The sequence below is a fragment of the Lacerta agilis genome, chromosome 1 (assembly GCF_009819535.1).
Source record: "Lacerta agilis isolate rLacAgi1 chromosome 1, rLacAgi1.pri, whole genome shotgun sequence".
NCBI lineage: Eukaryota > Metazoa > Chordata > Lepidosauria > Squamata > Lacertidae > Lacerta > Lacerta agilis.
This window is the reverse complement of record NC_046312.1, coordinates 100,940,176-100,961,178: the sequence shown is the minus strand read 5'-3', so window position 1 is coordinate 100,961,178 and position 21,003 is coordinate 100,940,176. Positions and strand designations below refer to the sequence as shown.

At 42.6% G+C, this 21,003-nt stretch overlaps 1 protein-coding gene across 1 annotated transcript; it reads left to right on the top strand.

The window, feature by feature from the left end:
- The first annotated feature begins 5,354 nt into the window (after positions 1-5,354).
- Positions 5,355-19,350, top strand: NMI (N-myc and STAT interactor). The gene is made up of 11 exons (XM_033164553.1): positions 5,355-5,442; positions 10,101-10,175; positions 10,277-10,351; positions 10,500-10,568; positions 11,068-11,223; positions 12,724-12,840; positions 13,654-13,816; positions 14,979-15,085; positions 16,030-16,216; positions 17,521-17,627; positions 18,636-19,350. Exons 1-11 carry the CDS (start codon positions 5,425-5,427, stop codon positions 18,834-18,836), a joined length of 1,275 nt encoding a protein of 424 aa, XP_033020444.1. The 5' UTR covers positions 5,355-5,424; the 3' UTR covers positions 18,837-19,350.
- Positions 19,351-21,003: the final 1,653 nt, after the last annotated feature.

Sequence of the window (21,003 nt, the reverse complement as noted above, 5' to 3'; positions counted from 1 at the left end):
GCTTTAAGGGTACATGATGGAGACTAAGTCAGTCTACACATTATCCCAACTGCATGGAAGTTGTATGGAAGCTACTCAGCTTCTGTATTGTAGAGGCTCCTTAAGAGGATACAAGGAAGACCACTGGTGCTGGCTCAGTCTCACTGGTCATTCGAATATTTCTCCAATTTTCTTGACTCCAGTTACTCCCATATTGGAGCAGCCAGAGTGGTATAATGGTTTGAGTGTTGGGTGAGGACCTGGAAGAAAGCCTCAAAGTTGCAGCATTGCAGGCATCAGGGACCTACAGGGTTCAGATAGTGCCAGCGATCCAACCCAAGGAACTCTTGCCAAGTCCGGTGCAGGGGTGGGGAGCCTGTGGCCTGCCAGATGTTGTTGCTGAGCTCCAGCTGCCATCAGCTGCAGCCAGCGTGGCCAATGGTCTGGCATGATGGGAGTTGTAGTCCACTGAAATTGAGACCAAAATTATTCTAGCTCCTCCCGCAGTTATTTGTCCCATGGGCTGTGTACACACTATACCTTTATAACACATTCAAAGCACATAGTTTCCCTCCAACATTTCAGGGGCTGCAGTTTGTTAAGTGTTGCTGGACACTCTAATTCTGTGAGGGCTAAACTGCAGTGTCCAAAACACTTTGAGGGAAATAATGTACACAGTTTGCTTAATAAACAAGCCACCCAGAGGCAAACAGCCAACACAGAAGGGCCCACGCAAGATCAATACCATTGTGTGGTGGGGCAAATGACTGTCCCTGCCACTATCCTGATCTGACCAGGTGCCACTGAAAGCTTTCCTTCCATCATGAATAGCAGGGACAGGGAAGGAGGCAATCCTCATGGGGACTGTGGCATGGCAAAGAGGCCATGCCTCCCTCTCACACACCATGATTCAGCTCCACCTCACATACCCAGCCTATTGGTTGAAAAACAATCAGACATACAGATACAAACCCACATGAGAAGCATCATGTCTAGCAAAGCCATGAACTCATTAATTATCTGACGTTCCTTTTACCACTCTGATACCACACTTTGAGATTTAATGTTCCTTTGGGACTGCAAACAGAGGATGCAGAGAGATAAAACAAACCGGAAAGCATGGATTGATTCATTCTTCTCGGACAGCTAAATCCCCTTCACAACGTATTCACTAAACTGTCTAGCCGATCAGCTGAGTCAAGGCTACTGTTTCCAAAACCCCGGAGTTTATAAAGGCACCAATGATTCAAGCTATTGCATACTTGAATATTCACCATGAGGAAGGGACACCTCCCTGACATGGTACACAAGTATGCCACATAGCCCTGCACAGGGGTTCTGTCTGAACGTAGATTAACAGCATGAGTAGGGGGCCACAAACACCAGCCCTGCCCTCAGCATTGCCCTCCACTCCACCCTGACTTTGCCACGTTAAGTTGAAAGGACTGGAGGGAGAATCTATAATAATAATTTATTATTTATACCCCAGCCACTCTGGGCAGCTAAGCACATTCCAAGCACATCCAGCTGATCATGTTTGGGGCATCCTCTCTAGACTTTCAGTATTTTGTAGCAGTGATTCAACCGAATACCAGAACTGCAAGTTTGCACAATTAAAGTGCTCTATCCACTTTAAAGGCTTTTTGTGAGTTGGAAAGTGATGGGGAATTGCACTGAAAAGTGTGGACTGAACACACTGGCACGAGCACCGTATTGGCTCAGCAGGTGAGCATCGCCTCACTGGGGGAGGAAGAGGAGTGCGGGGGGGGGAGCGCACCGCCCCCGGCAGCGCAATCCCAGTGGGGTGCCATCGTGGCTGCCCCCCCCAAGCTGGGTGTCACGCCCCTACAGGCGGTGTGCCACGCCCCTAGGACACACGCCATGCCTCTGTGGGCGGCACGCCACGCCCCCGGGCGGCACGCCACCAGCCCCGCCGCCACCTGCTCTCTGCCCCCCCCCCCCCGGTGCTGGAGCATGAAGCTCCATCACTGCATCACCCCTCTGCCTGCAGGTAAGCAGCAACTCACATGCCAGCACGTTAAACCAGTACCTCTGCCCCACCACACTGCCCCCTACTGGAAGACAGGCAAACACCACACAACATATACAATTTGATCTTATTTATACAGGCGCTCTGGTTTTGTTTTTACGGTCCAGTTTTGTTTTGTCCCGTGGGGAAAAAAAAGAAGAGAGCAAGCGAGGCAGGTCAACTTAACATTTCATTTAACTTACTTGTTTTTTTTAGTATTTTAAAGTTGTAAGCTGCCTTGGCAGAAAGGTAGTATATGCATTCAGTCTAACCCTCACTCAGTACTGGAGCCATGGAAAGTGCGGTGGAAGCGGGATGAAGCTAATGGAAACTATGGGAATATAGAGCTTCCTTACAAGATTTCGATGTGCCAGTTCTTGCAATCAGCAAGATGAGCCTTTCCAGTTGAAGGAATCCTAGCTCTAGCCTTCGAGGGTCTTTTTAAAAAAGAAGTTTTGAGTTTTGCATTGGACCATATAAACAAGACAGTCATGGTTTTTATAATGATTTACCCACATGTGGAAAGAACAATTCGCATGCCTGTTTTTCTACAGCCTGCAAAATTACATAATGCTTTTATCATGTGTCGTGCATCTTGGGTGTTTCTGCACATTTATCGTCCAAATTCCTTCCCATTCACAAATTCTTGATACAGAAGTAAGGTCTATGTTCCTAGATTCCATTATACTTTCCCCCCTGAATTGAAGCTCACATCTGTGAATAGGCTGGTTGCATAATAGACTATTAGCTGCAATGGTGTGGTGTTTTGTTTTGTTTTTTAAAAAAACATCCAATACATTTAACTTTTGGGTTGAAATTGTTGTTTTGGAGCTATCAATAGGAAATACACTTTGTAAATGTTATCCTGCAGGTTGTGGACTCTCCTTCCTTAGAGGTTTTTAAGCAGAGGTTGGATGGCCATCTGTCATGGATACTTTAGCTGAGATTCCTGCATTGCAGGGGGTTGGACCAGATGACCCTTAGAATCTCTTCCAACTCTGCAATTCTGTGATTCTATGAAAAATATGTTGCCTTGGAGCATGATTCTATGCACGTTGACTCAGAAGTAAACTCAAGTAAGTAAGAAAGGTCCTTTGTTGTTGCTGTTGGTTTCACAAGTTTTTTTTTTAATATACTTTGACAAAAACAAAACCCACAAACACAAAAAGCACAAAGGTTAATTAGAGTAGCAAAGAAGGCTTTGGGTGGGAAATTATAATTAAGATAAGATAAAGGATTGAGAGGAGAGGAACACAGTGGTGATGGTAGCAAATAGCCCCAAGATTTGATATCTGTGTTGAAGTAGAACAGTTTACAGCCTGAGATGGCCGGACTGAAAGTCAAATAGCTCAAGTAGTGAAGGAGGGTAGAATGATCAACTTTAAACACCACCTTTTAAAATCAAGAACTTTATGAAGTGTATTGCACATGACCATTCACCATATATATCGGCATCAGAAATGGGAAGGTGATGTGTCACTTACTTCCAGTGACAAATGGGCTAACTATAGCTGTTGACACACAACTGCACTCTGCAATGTCTACTGAAAGTGATGCACTAGCTGGGTGATAACGCATACAGTATTTACTTAGCAACAAAACACTGGAATGTTGGGAAATGTGGGTTCCCTGCAACATAAGCAATTCTTTTGGGACATGGTCTGGATCCTGCGCAACAACTACTAACGGTGCATCTTTCTATTTTTGGAAGCTCCCTTATGCCTAGCCAGATTATTGGTTCATCTTTCGTTTTCTACTGACTGGCATTCATAGGTCTCTAGGGCCTCAGGAGGAGATCTTCCCAGTCTTGCTATCAACCTGAGATCCTTTTAATTGGAAATGTTAACTGGGAATTGAGGGATTCAATTGTTGGTTTCAGTGGTGTTTGCTGTCCTGTAGCCTGAAAAAAACTTTTTAATATACTTACTTAGGTTGCAATCCTATACATGCTTACCTGGGAGGAAGACCCACTGACCGCAATAGGACTTACTTTTCAGCAGATGCATGTAAGATCGCACGGCTAGCATTTCTGGGCATAATGCAATGCAACGAGAAGCTGGCTGCTTACATATAACAGCTACTAGGTGTAGGCCACTTTGAATTACTTGATTGTGAAGCAGGTTTAAGAACAATTCTATAAACACAAAGGCCCAATTTGCACTCCTCTTTTCTACCATGCAAAGTTGCATTTGAAATGGATATATCACATTGATGTCTGATTAAGCTTAACACCCAATTCATGAAATCTCTCTCTCTCTCTCTCAGCCCAGTATTGTTCTGATTGGCAGCAATTCTCTAAAGTCTCAGGTGTGCAGGTTCTTTCCCATCACTTAGTACCTGATACTTTTAAAAACTGGAGATGCCAAGCTTTGGATTTAGGATCATCAGCACAAAAAGCAGGTGCTCAACTACTGAGCTACACAGTTTCTCCTTATAACATGATGCTGACATTACAACAACCACAACCCACACCTTCTTTAAATTTATACTGTGCAGTCATCATTTCACCCAAGCCCTGACCAAACCCAGATCCACCCCTGATGTGCCTTCAGATCGTATCAAGCCAAACAACTGTGATAAAGGCAGAAGCCAATGGTTTGTATTACTATCAGGCAGATTCCTATGTAGAAGTTCTGTTAGGGAAGGGGAGAGGGTGTTAAAAGTTTAAGTTTAATGTACATAAAATGCTGTATTTGAATGCACTGTATTTAAAATGCTGTATAGGGAGGTTTACCTTAGACAAGAGGTTCCACTATGGCAAAAGCGTAAGAGAAGGCTGGTATTTCTCAATTTCTGCAGAACTCTCACAGCAGGAAACTGGAACTTGAGAAGCCTTGGGGGTGCTTTTTGGAAATGACTGGTGGTAGCCTCAGCAGCAGCGGTTACAAAACAGCTCTGCAATGATAAACAAGCTTAGGAACTTTCCCTGGGGAGGAAAAGTTTACCGAACTCGCTGCATAAAGGACAGAAACCCACTGCTCGTTTGCAATGTGTTGTTACGTTTATCAGCTCCTACAGACGGCTGTTCTGCAGTAAAGCTATGAGACTCATTCTTGTGGAGGAGAGAATTCCTTTCTACACAAGGTTCAGAGAAAGGATTCCTAAGAAGCTAACAGTCCTATTTGAGTGTGTCTGTGTGTATTTGAACATTGCATAATGGGAAGTTAGGTTAGCACATACCTTGCTAAGAGAGAGGGGGCGAGGAGACAGAGACCAGCTCCCCTGCATTCTACCTAATAGCTAACACCACCACTAGTAAGAGAAACAAAACCACCACTAATCCGAGCTCCTATTTCCTCAGACAGGAAAGGCACTGCCTGTGCGACTTATCCCCGCCTTCCCTGCACGTGACTTCCAGTCAAGGGGCTGCAACTTTCTGTTTTCGTTCCCTGGCGATCCTCCCTTTGCAGCCGGGGATGCAAAGCTCAGCTCCTGTAAGTCTGTGCGTTGTGTGTCTGTGTGCGAGGAATACTTTTTGGTACAAGAGTCTGCCGCGTTGCCTCCCGCCCTCCCCATCGCGCCCTGTTTCCAATCCTACCACGCAAACAAACACGCTTCGGGGAACTCTTGGTGGTGGTTTGCTTTTTTTAAAAGCGAAACTAAAAGTGCTTTCCTCTCTCAGGAGGACGGCGGATGCCTCCGGTTTCAGGAAAGAGAGCAAGGAGTGCCACCTCCGGCTTTTTGCTGGTCGATCTCGGGAAATACCTTCGAAATTTGAGCGGGTCCAAGTGCATTTCCCTGTTTTAATTTTACTCGTCTTAACTCTCTTTTTTGGGGGGGAGGAAGGGGTCGCTTTCTGCGCGTGAAAGCAAAGCAGCTGATCCACAACCCTGGCTGGCGAGGTGGGGGGGGGGATCCAAATACAGCAACCGACCTCCCTTCCCGAGCCTTGCAGTACAGACTAGAAAAGAGGGAGAGGGGGGACCCCCAGACTGGAGCCCCCCTCCCCAGACTGGAGTGCCGCCTCCGCTGGGGAGAGCAGGAAAAGTGCGCAAGCGTGGAAAGGTCGTAAACTGGCACTGTCATAAGTAAGAATTATTATCTTGAAATATTTGTTTCCAGCGGGAATGACAGACGGTATTCCCAATTTCTACTGTTGGGAAGGTTTTGCAGTAATTACAAAATACCATTTTTTTTGCTACACAAAGTACTGTTGTTGTTTTTACAGTAATCTCAGTTTGCTTACAAGAGTGGCTGGGGAAATCCAACCATATGGGTGGGGTATAAATATTATTATTGTTATTGTTTTTATCATCATCATCATCATTAACCCTGTAAAGTAAGGTGTTATTGCTGTAGGAGAACAAAACAGAGAGAACGACTTGCCTTCCAGAGTCACCCACCTAAAGTTTTCAGGGTAGGTAGTGACAATATATAGTCATAGAATCAAAAGTTTATGCAGTTCAGACAAAAACAAGAAAAGTGACTTGATGATAATAATAATAATAATTTATTATTTATATGCCGCCCATCCGACTGGGTGGTTCCAGCCACTCTGGGCGGCTCCCAACAAAAAATAGTAAAAGCGCAATACACAATATCACATTCTAAAAACTTCCCTGAGCAGGGCTGCCTTCAGATGATGATGATGAGATATTGCCTCCTATATTAGAGGGGTTCACTCAAGCATCTCGTATTTTAAATACATGTGTGAGGGGAGTGTTGGGGGGAATCTTTTATGTTGCCCCACCCACACCAGCCATGCCATCACCGCACTCCTCTTGCTGGCCACACCTTTATTAGCCATGTGAAGGGGCCATGTACACAGAGCAATATTTATTTGAAAGCTTTAAGCCGCATTGTAAATCACTTATGCAGAACAAGCTCTCTCACACACACACACATATTTGCACGATTTATTCGGGTTGCAGAATTGGTCTTATCCAGGGAGTAGAATATCTGTTACCTTGTTCAGTATTTGGATTTCCTTCATGTACGGCACATTCCCAATGAAAGTCTTGCTTTGGCAGATATATATTTTGGTAAAAGCGGCTCCTCTGAAACACTTTCCAACCTGCACTTCCTAGTTCTTTCACCATCCAATTAGCTGTATGGCTGGAATTCACCTCAGGCTCAACTGAGTGGATCACTGATTCCCATGGGTGTGCAAAATATGCATGATTCTTCCCTCACCTGGAGGAGTCCTGTGTGGTTACATCAGTAGCCACATAGGTCTGTGCACATGACTGCAGAATGCATGACTGGTGCGCATGGGGGCAGGACGATGTTACAGGGTCTCGTTTGGAGGTTCTAGCAGGGGAGCGCAGCTATCGTATACCCTTGACCGAAGAACGGTACACTCCTTCTATCTGGGAAGGTCGTCCTCTTCCACCGAGCGCGCAGCTTCGGGAGGGACGCACATGGAGCGGTGAGGGAGGAAGGGGACACCCGCCTAGCCAGCCAGATCAGCCGAATCAACCCTGGCGATCAATGGGGTGACAGATGTCGCAGCCAGATCGCCCTCACATCCTGATGTTACAGGGTCTCAATCCCCCTCAGGCTTTAACTGAATATGGGAGGGGATTCAAGTTACCCTCTCCAAGGCAACTTTCCTTCCAGGCAGTAAGAAAGTGTGAGACCTGCTTTGTAGAGTAGTTTTTACAGTTATATCAAAAAATTACTGATTTGGTTATACTGTTAGAAATACATTGAAAGATAATTATGAAATTATTGTGAGGTTTAATAAATTTATATTTGGACAACTTTTCTGCTGTACTTTATTGGAAGGAGAAGAATAATCATTTCCTAAATAACAATTTAAACAATTTATTTAACTAAAGCAATAACATTATAGCATATGTATCCACGTTTGTTAACTGATGTGGTTAAACAATTTATTTATTTATTTATTTAAAAAAAAACTTACTTGAGTTTTAGCACACATGAAAAACTTAAAACAAATCCTTATTTCCTGATGAATAGCCTTTGGACTATAATGTAACTTAAATAGAAAACTATGTTTTAAAAGATTTTACCTCCAAAAGCATTTTATTTTTAAAATCCTATTTAAATAAAAAAAATCATTGATTTTTTTATCCACCCTGGCTAATCGCTATGCAAGTACATGTACATTTACAGTCTGCAAATCTCACATTAACCCAGGTAGCATGTGAAGCAGCTAGCTAGATTGATTGTTGCAAGTTAGCCATATTGGAAGCTAAGGAGTCTCTGAGCTCTAGAACTCCCCGCCTAAGGAGGCCTGTTTATTCCTTTTGTTGGTCTTTCACCAGAAGCTGAAGGCCTTCTCCTCTAGATGAGGCTTCAGCAATTTGTCTTCACTCATCCTGATTTCCTATTGGATTATTTAAAAAAACAACAACAAATAAATGCATACCAGTGCAGATTAATCACAACTCTCTTGGTAGGAAGGGAAACTGGGTGCTAACTGCTCCTGTTTTTATTTATTAACTTTTTCATATCTGTTTTTGTATTTTTTTTAATATCGTTATTCAAAACAAAATTAAAAATTAAAATTAAAAAAATTCCTTCCAGTAGCACCTTAGAGACCAACTAAGTTTGTTCTCGGTATGAGCTTTCGTGTGCATGCACACTTCTTCAGATACACAATATTGTTACAGTATTGTTAGTGAAAGGTGGAACTTATATTGGATTAATAAATAAATAAACACAACATAGATCTGTGGTATGGAAACATTAAAAAAATGTGACTGGTAAAGAGTATGAGGTGCTTTGACTGGATTGCTATTAAATATTCCTATAGGATGTGTTTTGTTAAAATAAACTTCATGTTCCAGTGGATTTAAAACGTCAGAACTGCTCAAATGACAATTGCACTATAATTATGCACAGATGATGCTGTCATTCTTGCTATTTAAAAAGTTCTATTTTCAGATGTAGTCTCTCCTCATATTCTTTACATTTATTCTTAAACAAATGTTTGCTTAAATGTCATGTAGTAGTGGAAGGTGTTTTGAAAAAGGCTGGACAGAGCTTTGGAAATTATTCTGAATGTCCTTAACCGTTACTTACAGGGCAACAGACAGATTACCTCATGATCTTTTCCTGTCTAGGTTTTAATGATTCACATTGAATGAAAATCTATTAATGAATATAGAGAAGGTCTTTTCTCAGCAGATTTGTGTCACCAACCTGTGTTGTGTCTCATGTGGATAAGAGCTTTCCAGTATGAATTTAGTACTTAAGATATCTTGAATTAGGGCTGCTATAAGAAAAATGTCCACTGAATGTTATTTTGTCAGAAAAGTGCATAACCAAGTAAAAATTGTGTTAGGGAAAATGTAGTTTTGTGATGTTCTTTTTTAGATGACTGGGGTGCTGCCGGGTTCTGTTCTGGGCCCATTGTTTCTCAGCATCTTTATAAATGTTTTGGATGAATGGTATTGAGGGGATGTTTATCAAATTTTCAGGTGACATCAAACTTGGAGGGTTAGCCATTACTGTTGAAGAAAAAATCAGGTTTGAATATAACCTTAACAGATTGGAGAACTGAGCTCAAATTAACAAAATGAGTTTCAGTTGTGACTAATGTAAGGTTCTGCACTTAGGCCGGAATAATCAGCTGCACAAATATAAGATGGAGGACACCTGGCTTGCCAGTAATACATGTGAAAAGGATCTAGGGGTCTTAGTATACCACGAGCTTAACATCAGTGTGATGCAGCAGCAAAAAAGTGAATGAGATGCCCAATGTACAGTATGTCAAGGAAGTAAGAACATACAGTCATACCTCGTGTTGCGTTCACTGCGGGATGCGAGCGGCGTGGGTTACAAACACGCCGAACCTGGAAGTACTGGAACGGGTTACTTCTAGGTTCGCGCATGCGCAGACGCACCGAATCGCCACCTGTGCGTGTGCAGAAGTGGTGCTGCGGGTTGCAGACTGCTCAGGATGCGAACAGGGCTCTGGAACAGATCCCGTTCACATCTAGAGGTACCACTGTACACTAATGAATTGTCTAGGATTGCTTCTTCAGAAGCAAACTTCAATATTTATTTAACTTCTAGCATTCATTGTAACACACAGGCATCCCTTTATTGAGTAATCTTCTAGCAAAAGGTTAAAGTTTGCCCCACCCTTTTTCATAATGTGTATTTCTGACTGCGTTTGTAGAATATGGAGGAAAGTGAGATTACAGGAGCGCTTGTAAATGAGACGGAGAATGTTAAAGAACCAGATAAATTAAAGGTAAGTTCTTGAAGTGCCAATGCAGTTCCATTTAAATAGCTTAAAGCTTGCAGCCCTGATATTTTCAGAGTGTATAATTGTGTATCTTTACTATTTCATAGAGTATGGAGAATGGTGAGCCTCCAGGCACACTTGTGAACAAAACAAAGCATCTTGGAGAACGGGAAAAAGGCAAAGTAAGTTCTGTAACTGTGCAGTTCCATTAAATGAAGATTATAGTTTTAATTTGCAGGTGTCTCCCACTGGATGGAAGTGAGAATTAAAGCGGACATAACTGCTTTAATGGATAGATAGATTTGGTTCTGATTAACTTTTGTTTTGTAGACTACTGAGGAAGGCCAAGTTGCAAACCAACGTGTCAACGAGGCGGAAAGGGAACGGCAAGAATGGGAGGTAAATCTCTGTAGGTTTTCATGCCGTTCAAAGATGGCAGCATGAACCTAATGCATCCTTTTCCAGCCCGGGGTTGGGTTTCATTCCCATGTGAAGAGTCAGGGGCTGCATGTCACTGGTGGGAGGAGCCGTAAGCAAAAATCGGCAAGACCTGGGGCAAAAATGGGCGGAGCAATAGGCATGACTTGCCTTTGTACAGCAGGCTGCATTCCAGCCCCACAGAAGCCAGAGGGTTCTACGCACCTCCATTCTTCTTACAGGCAAGCATAGAGTCATTACAATACCATAATAATATATTCCAGCCAGGCAAAAGCGTTCAAGGAGGGTGAAGAGCAGAGCCTATGACTGGTATGGCCAAAGGCTGGATAGAGAGCTCTGGAGGAGAAGGCACTCAGCCCCCCAGACTGAGGCTCCTCACCTTTGCTGCATGCGGCAAACAGCCACATTCGTTTAGAAAGCCGCCTGCTGAAACCATCTTGACTTTTCTTGCATTGCAAAGGAGAAGGTTGCCAGCGCTGAAAAGGCAAAGGCCGAAACGCTTCTTTCGAAACTTGCCGATGAGAAGAGGTCCCGCTGCCAAGATGAGTTAAGAAAGCTAAAGGATCAGGAAAACGAGGCACTGAGGGAAAGAATGATGGTGCACGAGAAGCATCAGGTAATATAGATTTGTATTAGTTAGCTGCCTTTTTACATGGTGGTAGAGGTGTTGTTTGTTTGTTGTTGTGCAGGACCTGTGTCAAAATGTTGCAGTGGGGAGTGCTTCCTGCTGTGGATTAAAGCAGGTCAGCAGCAAATGTTACAAATTCAAAATACGGCAGAGTGAAAGATAGAGGCAGCTGCTCACGTCGTCAGAGAGCCAGTGTGGTGTAGTGGTTAAGAGCGGTAGACTCGTAATCTGGTGAACCAGGTTCGTGTATCCACTCCTCCACATGCAGCTGCTGGGTGACCTTGGGCTAGTCACACTTCTCTGAAGTCTCTCAGCCCCACTCACCTCACAGAGTGTTTGTTGTGGGGGAGGAAGGGAAAGGTGAATGTTAGCCGCTTTGAGACTCCTTCGGGTAGTGATAAAGCGGGATATCAAATCCAAACTCTTCTTCTCTTTTTCTTCATTTTGTCCCTTTCCCATCAAGTAACGAGAGAGCCTATTTGTACTGCCGTTATTTTAAGCAAATAGCAAAATAGTCGATGTGGGGAGCCTCACTCCTGCACCTTTCTGTGGCTTGAAAGCCCAGCATTTTTTTGGGGGGGGGGGGCTGGTTGTGGTTAGTATGCAGTGAAGGAAAGTTACTTTGCACATGCTTAGGAGTACTCAACTTTTTAAAAACTCTTGGGGTTGGACTGGATGGCCCTTGTGGTCTCTTCCAACTCTATGATTCTATGATTCTATGTCCCTAGAGAGGTATTTAAACAGATTTGACAGCTGATCAAGATCTAGATTAAAAAGAAAAAAGATTTGGGAGTAACGTCTTCACTCTCATTAAGATCTGAGTGTTTGTTGTGCACTGGAATACTTTTTGATTGAGACACAAACTATCTTTAAACAAGGACAGAACAACTTAATAGAGCAAAAATCAAGCAACGGGGATATTGTGACCCATTCAAACATTATGGCCACCATGTGGACATTGCTGGAAATGCTTCCACATGGCATTACAGGGGTTCTGTGGAGCAGCAACAGAAACAATTGCAATATGTGACTATGACATTTAAAAGGCCTCTATAGTGTTAATTTAGGAAAACAAGCAGTACAGAGGCTGGCTGTTCCAAAGTTTAAATATAATCAAGGTTTGTCTGTTTGGGCTGGAGCAGTCTTCTCTATCCTGGTACAATCCAGATGTGGTTGACTACAATTCTTATCAGCCCCATCCAGCACAATGAATGGTCAGAGATTATGAGGCTTGTAGTTCAAAACATCTGGAAAGCACCAGATAGAGGAGGCTGCGTTTGGACCTAGGAATACTTTTTCTTGGGGGTGGATGAGAGTCTAGGAAATTAAACCAAGGGAAACTTTTATAGTTAATATTAAACAATATTTCTAACTGCTTGGTTGTTGTTGGCATTCAGTAAAACGATTACCTTTGTAAAACCATTTCTACCTCCCAGCATCAGCTACCTCCCATTGACAGATATTTAAATCTTCTCTCCCATTCTGCAGGAGGAAATTTCCGTAATAAATTCAAAGAATACTGAGCTAAAAAGGGAAATTCAGGTCCTTAAAGCCAGGCTTGCAGAAGAGAAAGCCAAATGTGGAGAGCTTGCAAAGAGATTTCGGGTAATACTTATATTTCATTGTTTAACCTTCAAAGGGACATAGCTGTATTCAGGACTGTGGGTGAGATGTTGCTGGAACTGGGCTGCCTAAGGCATAAGAGACAATATTTTAAACTATTCCGATTTCAAATTTTCCTGCATGCTTGGATAGGCTTTGCAACTCCATTCTAATGTGCCCCCCCTTGTATTTCTGAATTTGTAGTTTACTACAAATTAACACCCTCATTACTCCCCCCCCCTTGCAACTTTGTTAGGAGCAATTACTACTTATGCATTTAAAATTGCCTAACTTTTTACCAGTGTATTGTACGAGTTGGGAAAGATGGAGGGCACAAGGAGAAGGGGACGACAGAGGATGAGATGGTTGGACAGTGTTCTCGAAGCGACTGGCACGAGTTTGGCCAAACTGTGGGAGGCAGTGGAGGGCAGGGGTGCCTGGCGTGCTCTGGTCCATGGGGTCACGAAGAGTCGGACACGACTGAACGACTGAACAACAACAATTGTACGAGTGCGGCCAGTGAACAAAAGAGCCAGGCTAGATCAGACCAAAGGGTTATCTAGTCCAGCATCCTTTTTGCGCAGTGACCTAGCAGATACCTGTTGGAAGGCCTGCAAGCTGAACAAGACTAAGCCACTGGCCAGAGGTTCCCAGTCCTATTATAAACCTTAGGAACAAGCAGGCACTATGGGGCCTACACGCCAGTGAAACATTTCATCCATTGAGTAAAGCATTTTGGGTTTTGCTGTGTTGTTATGAACAGTGTCATAAATTGTTTTTATCTTGTCATCTTCTGTTTGGTTTCTAAAATACCAGCTCAAAAATGACATACCTGAGAAGAAGATGAAGTTTGTGCGGCTGGAGAATATCAAGGATGAGGGCATGTATATGAACATAAACTGCCTTTTCCACATAGCGTCAAAAATCCCATTCAGGCTAAGCCAAGGAGAAGCTCTCATCACGTTTGAAGAGGAATGTGGTAGGAAATGTGCATTCATATATATGAATGCTAATTCTTTTTTTTTAAGCAAGGAAGTTTGGGTTAAGCAAGTACTTTCATTCTTCTGGCAGGAAAAGCTTAGGACTAATTGATATGTTGCCAGACTGCTACTTACTTCTTCCTTTATGTCAGCCAAGACGTTGAGCAAATTGACCACATGACCCTGCCTTGAAGATAACAACAGTAACCGACAATCGGATGCCCTTTAATGGTGCCGCAAATCTGCCACCTTAGGCAGCTGCTTCACTCTTCCTCTTGATAGGGCCAGCAGGATATTCATAGTGTAATGGACAAGCTTTATGTCAGAACCAGGGAAAGAAGCATTGACCTATAAAGTGGTATGTAAAATTATTTAAAATCAGTAGAGTCAAACCTCAGTTCCCAGAATCCTCCATTTTGGAACATTTTGGCTCCAAAACGCCGAAAACACGGAAGTAAGTGTTCCGGTTTTCAAACGTTTTTCGGAAGCTCCTGCATCCAGTCAGAAGCCACGCCTCGGTTGTCAAACAGTTTGAAGGCCAAACAGGTTTCCAGAACGGATTACATTCGCCTTTTGACATCATGGCATTTCAGCTAGGGACTAACAGGAGGAGTCAATAATTATTTAATAATTGTTTAAATGATATATTTTGCAGAGGGGGCGGGGCAGAAAAATCTCCTTAGGGGTTGGATATGACCCACAGTCTAGCCAGCCCTGCCTTTCACACAAACTTCTGTGGCATTGTGCAACCCCATTCCTCGCAATTTTTGATTGCTTGACAATTTTTGATTGCTTGAGAGCCAGCGTGGTGTAGTGGTTAAGAGCGGTAGACTCGTAATCTGGGGAACCGGGTTCATGTCTGCACTCCTCCACATGCAGCTGCTGGGTGACCTTGGGCTAGTCACACTTCTCTGAAGTCTCTCAGCCCCACTCACCTCACAGAGTGTTTGTTGTGGGGGAGGAAGGGAAAGGAGAATGTTAACCGCTTTGAGACTCCTTCGGGTAGTGAAAAGCGGGATATCAAATCCAAACTCCTCCTCTTCTTCTTCTTCTTCCTGTGAGCTTTTAAAACCAAATGTATATATGGCCAGTTTTTATGTATGAATTTGTTCCTTAGTTTTATACTCGGTCATGGAAAACTATTAACATTCTGTCCTTCAGTTGCCCAGGGACTGATCCAAAAACACTGCCATAATGTGAACTTTGAAAGTAAGATGATAGCTATGAAAGCTCTGCCCGTTATCCTGGAGAGGGGAGTAACATTTGAGGTAGGTCAGTGACCGTGGTTTTTAAGTGTTATGTGTTGGTGAGTTGAACTCTGAAACAAAAGTTTTGTTAATTCTGTACAGAGTTACTAAGGGGTAAATATTTTGGACTTGGGACTTTCAGAAATATGAAGGCCGGGGGAAACAGGAACATTATAGAGAAATGTCCCCCCCCCTTACTTCTATTTTTTTAAAGAATAATTGTAAAAAGTTTTTTTAAAAAATCCAGTGAATTTTCATTTTCTTCTCTGCACATCTCTCAGGACTTGTATTTGAATAAATCTTTCACAGAATCAGGTTGTATCATATACATTGCAGACCTGTATATGACTGCTCAGAAGTAATCACAATTGAGTTCAATGGTACTTACTCCCACAGAAGCAAATATAGGATTACAGCCCAAATCTTTTAACATATTTTTTGCATAGTATGCTCTAGTGAAGCAAAATATTGGACCTACAGTGGTGCTTCGCTAGACGAAAATAATTCGTTCTGCGAGTATTTTTGTCTAGCGATTTTTTCGGCTAGCGAAACACCAATGCAAATAGCGGTTTTCGCTAGACGAAAAAAAAATTCGTCTTGCGAGGCAGCCCCATTGACTTTTTCGTCTTGCGGGGCAGCTTCCGCTAGACGAATGCCGTTCGTCTAGCGGGTTTTCATCTAGCGAGGCATTCGTCTAGCGGGGCACCACTGTATATTTACTTACAGGCTTCTCAGCTCGATATGTGAGAAATGTATTTTAACGCCTGATAGTCACAGTGATGTTTGGTAACAAATATAAGTTCAGCAACCTTCTGCCACCCATGGTATAGTTGATAGGGAGTGTGTTCTTGCCAATGAAACCCATGCTATGGTCATGATATGTTTTGGCCTTTTTGCTGCTATAAATGAACCTGGTTACAGTTCTGGATTTTATTTCACACCTGTAATTTTGGATTGTTTTGCAGCTCCATGCTAAGATCTCTAGAAAGCAGATTAATGTTTCTAACATCCCATACCTAAAGATCCCTCCGGAATGGATGAGAGATAAGTTGGAACTGAATTTGTACAAAGCTAAACTGGGAGGAGAAGTGCAGAATGTGACCTATGACCAGCAGTCCCAGATGGCCCTCGTTACATTTGGCCAGCCAATAGGTAATTTCTGAAGCATTGTGCAAGTTAGCTTTACAGAATCTGATCCCCTTTTAAGTGCACTGCTGTTGGCTTTGACATCGTTCAGTCGACTGCAGATTTGAGCATCATTTGGTTGTTGCAAAACTGATCTAAGATGAATTGACACCAAGTACTATCTCCTGTCTCCCCCCACTGGCTCCAGCTGCTGCTGCTGCACTGGTAGACTTATAACACAGTCTATTTCAGGATTACTCAGATGTAGCCCTGTTTAGTTCAACTGATATTCCCTACAACATTTGTATAGGATTGCAGCCTTAAGAATAAAAGGATATCTGGATAGCCTATCTAGCAATGTTACCTGAAATGCATTCAGTTCCAAACCATATTCTTCTGCACTGGTGAACCTTTTTTTTTAATCCTAGGAAGGAACAACCTGGTCTGTATTCAGTTTTACATCTTTCCTATTCAATTGTGCAGTTGTACACATTTTTAACCTCTGCCCTAGCATTTGAAAAATGATGCTTGGTTTTAATATTACTGTAAACAAGGGGGGTGTTTTTACCCCAGATGTGGTAGAAATGAATAATAAAAATATATATGTTCACTCAGAAGTACGTCTTGGTATGTTTATAGAGTGCTGTTTGAATTGTTGTCCTTCTTGGGCACATTTCCTAGCAGGGTGGCCAAATAATGCAAGGAGATAAGTGCTCCTGCATCTTTAATAATGGTGTAGAAGCTGGAATGTCAGCAGTTATTGCTTGTCCCTGAATGACTTCGTGATATTCCTTATTCTACACAACTGTTAGTGTAGCCTCACTCTCTGGCTACCCTTGTTCCTTCTGATTTCAGGCTGCAGTCATATTCACACTGAACCTAAGACCACGTCCCATTGAATTTAGGGGCCTACTTTTGAGTAGACATGACTTAAGAGTTCACTAATGGTGCCTTGTAATGGTACATTGGATGCGGGTGGCGCTGTGGTCTAAACCACAGAGCCTAGGGCTTGCCGATCAGAAGGTCGGCGGTTCGAATCCCCGCGACGGGGTGAGCTCCCATTGCTCAGTCCCTGCTCTTACCCACCTAGCAGTTCGAAAGCATGTCAAAGTGCAAATAGATAAATAGGTACCGCTCCAGCGGGAAGGTAAACGGCGTTTCTGTACGCTGGTCTGGTTCGCCAGAAGCGGCTTAGTCATGCTGGCCACATGACCTGAAAGCTGTACGCCAGCTCCCTCGGCCAATGAAGCAAGATGAGCGCCGCAACCCCAGAGTCGTTCTTGGGATAAACTGTATTTCTTCATTACATTTCTACTGTTTTTCTCTCCTAGCTGCCAACAACATTGTAAGATGTGGAAAATGCCCTTTCCGTACAGGTGAAAGGATTCATTTTGTCCTGATTTCTCCTATCATAGAGAAGACTCTGAAAAGATTTCAGGTAAATGGAACATACCCATGGGGCTGATTGCAGTTAGCAAATGAACGGAGACTTGCAAGCATTGCAGGTATCATGCCACGATCCCAGTCTTCACTGGCAAGTAGGTCTTACTCAGTTCAGTGGCACTTACTTCCAGGTAACTGTGATTTGTAATTTTAATCATAATAGTTTAAAGCCTGCTTGTCTCACTTTCCAGAGAATGCTTTTCTTCACAGAACTTATCACAAAGAGGCTGTGGTGTCCAGTAATGGGGAGTGAGAATTAAGAGCTTAGTAGCGTTCTGAGGAGCAAGCTTAGGTTTGAGACCCTCGGATTTTAGTAATGTTGTCACGCCATGTTTGAGATCCTCAACATCACGTGTGCAAATAAAAGGAAGTGCATATGACACTCCCATCAAGCACCTAAAAGGCACTTTCATGATTCTTGGGTTGGCACATTTTTTTCCTCTTCTGCTTTTAGTGATTTCACTGAAGCCCTACTATTCATTTTTCCTAACAGAATTAGGTTGCCATTTTTAACAAGCAGCCAAAAGGTGTAAGTACATTTTATTCTGGCTACTTAGCAACCCTACAGGACAACAATTGGTTTACCTTTAAAATTAGACACACAGGCATTGCTTGCAGCACTCAAAAAAGACAAAATAATTTATTGTTATTTTTTGCATTAATGGGTACTTTCCTCCCAGTCCAGATGGCTTCAGAAGAATATTTACATTTTAAAACAAATGAAAGTATGCTTAGAGCAAAGAGCATCTTGACTCTTAAGGACTAAAGCCTAAAGGTTTTGCCTGCATAACTGGAAGTAAGCCCCACGGAATTAAATGGGACTTACTTCTGAGCAGACATGGTTAGGATTGTAGCCAAAAGGATAGATTTATAGTTTGTTTTAAAACATCAAAAAAGGGAAGGAACACATGACCTGCTAATACCAGCATTTTCACTCCACCAATATATATATTCCTTAAATAGAATTGTAGTCACAAGATGTGGTGTGTTTTTCTTTTGGCAGATATATTCAGGGATTTCCAGGAAAACCATACTGCTAACGGGAATCAAGGCAGAAGAGGATGATGATGAAAGTGTGCAAGATATGATTGCGATCCACTTTCAGAAACGTAGAAATGGTGGCGGTGAAGTGGAGAATGTCAAATTCGTTTCACAAGGAGCCAAAGTCGCTTACTTTGAGAATGGTGCAGAGAATGTTATATGACAGAGAATGAAGTTGAACTTGATTTTCCATTCTGCCACAGAACAATAAACATGCTCTGTGTTTTTAATAAAATATTATTTCACTAGATGGTGTGCCTGCTTGTTTTCTAAATCAAACGTCATTTTTCACAGATGGGAAGGCTCTCCTCTGATCCAGCAAAAGTAATGGCAAACAGTGCAATCCTATCTATGCATGTTTACTTAGAAGTAACTCCCACTGTTTTAAATGGGGTTTACTCTGAAATAAGTGTACATTGGTTTGCTGCTTATGTTCATCAGATTGTAAAGAAGGCATCACTAGGCAAGCACTGATTGATCTTAGCGCTACAATAGGAAACAAGCCCCAACAGAGATGATGGCTGACATAAGATGACTACGAGTCCTTTACGATCTCAGTAAATTGATTATATACTTTAGAGTCAGAGGTTCATTGCAGATAGCTAATATTGGATCCTAGATTGCTGTTATGGTCAATACAATATAAGTGCTCATAATAAATTGGTGTGTTTCGAATATATGTCTAGTGTTTTCTTCCTAGATTCTAATTAATGAACTTGGGACTGCATGAATTGTTTGTTTGTTTGTTTGTTTGTTTGTGTATGCACACATATGATATATGTGATATGATAAGGTGTGTGTGTGTGTGTGTGTGTGTGTGTGTCAAATACATTACCTGTAATAGGATACATGTAGAAAGCAGAATCCAATTAAATTACAAATCATTGTCAGAATAACTTTCTCTAGCAAAGGATAATCCAAACAGCCAAAGTCTGAGTAAAGCCCAACTGAGGTATAAAACCATAAAGGAATAAGCCAACCTGGCCTCCACTGCATTCCAGTGTTTTTAGCCAATCCAAATTGTGATTGATGCGCTAGTTCCTTGGGCCCCAGAGTATAGGAACTCCCTGGGGTCCTAAATAACTTTCTCTCTTCCCTTTAGTGCACTTTTTCTGCTTGCTTCATTCTTTCTAGTCCTTGAAATCCCTTCCTTTCATCTTAACAACCAATACAGTACACATCTTTCCTCTGGTGGTTTTTGCCTGAGAGAAGGTATTTCCTACAAGTTATGTTCTGCAAATTGTCATCCACACTCTTGCTTGAGCTGTATTTTGATCGCATTGTGTGCTGAATAATTCCCTGGGGTCTGAGAGTATTTCTTGTCTTTCTGAGGCTGTTCCTTGCTGCCGATGTCTATTTTGTTAACATTTAAAATCTCCAAGGAGCTCGAGTTGATGTCAATAGTTATCCCCCTGCCCATTTTACCTTTTCAACAACCCTGTGAGGTAGTTACAGGTAGGTAGCCGTGTTGGTCTGCCATAGTCAACAAAATAAAATTTTAAAAAAAATCCTTCCAGTAGCACCTTAGAGACCAACTAAGTTTGTTCTTGGTATGAGCTTTCGTGTGCATCCACACTTCTTCAGATACTCTGTGAGGTAGGTTAGGCTGTTTGTGCATGAGGGAAACTGGCTTGATAGACTCAGTCCTGGGACTTCTTGTGGAGAACGAAGGAGCTTTGGATCCAGGGGGTCCACGACACACCACCCACCCTGTCTCTCCTGGAATAAGGAGCTTCTTGTGGGCATACTGGGGTCTTCTACGATGAGGAGAGCCTTCTGTCCAGACCCTTCTGTCAAATCTAGTCCTGCCCCAGCCAGTATATTTACAGATTAGAATTGCGCTCTCAAAACATTGCTCTAATTCATCCCTTGAGACTTAATGTTTAATACCTCTTGCTTAACATTCCCACAGTTGTTATTCCTATTCCAGTTTTGCATTAAAAAAAATATTTCTAGAGGAACAAACCTTTGAAGCTTTTATTAAACTACATTTGAAGTGGAGCACACAGAATTACTGAGATGCCCACCTCCCACCTCGAATTAAAAGATGTGGAACAGAAATGGCTCATGCAGCGTAGTATTTTAACAACTTTTCTGTGCATGCAGTCATGGAGAAAGCTTGGCTGTTTGGATTTCTGCCTGACAGAAGTGAGATACTGTACACTAGACGAGACTGTTACATGCAACGTGGCTGTAAAAGTATCCTAGAACTGCAGAGTTGGAAGGGTCCAACACAGGATCTTCGATCCAACCCCCTGCAATGCAGGAATATTCAGCTGTACCACACGGGGACAGAAATCTGCATCCTTGCGTGTTATCAGCAGCATGAG

What these genes read in the sequence shown, in the direction of transcription:
- NMI (XM_033164553.1), top strand. An exon ending in AGCTTGCAAAGAGATTTCGG is followed by an intron (nt 12,841 to 13,653) that starts GTAATACTTATA and finishes CTAAAATACCAG; the next exon opens with CTCAAAAATGACATACCTGA. An exon ending in AGACTCTGAAAAGATTTCAG is followed by an intron (nt 17,628 to 18,635) that starts GTAAATGGAACA and finishes TTCTTTTGGCAG; the next exon opens with ATATATTCAGGGATTTCCAG.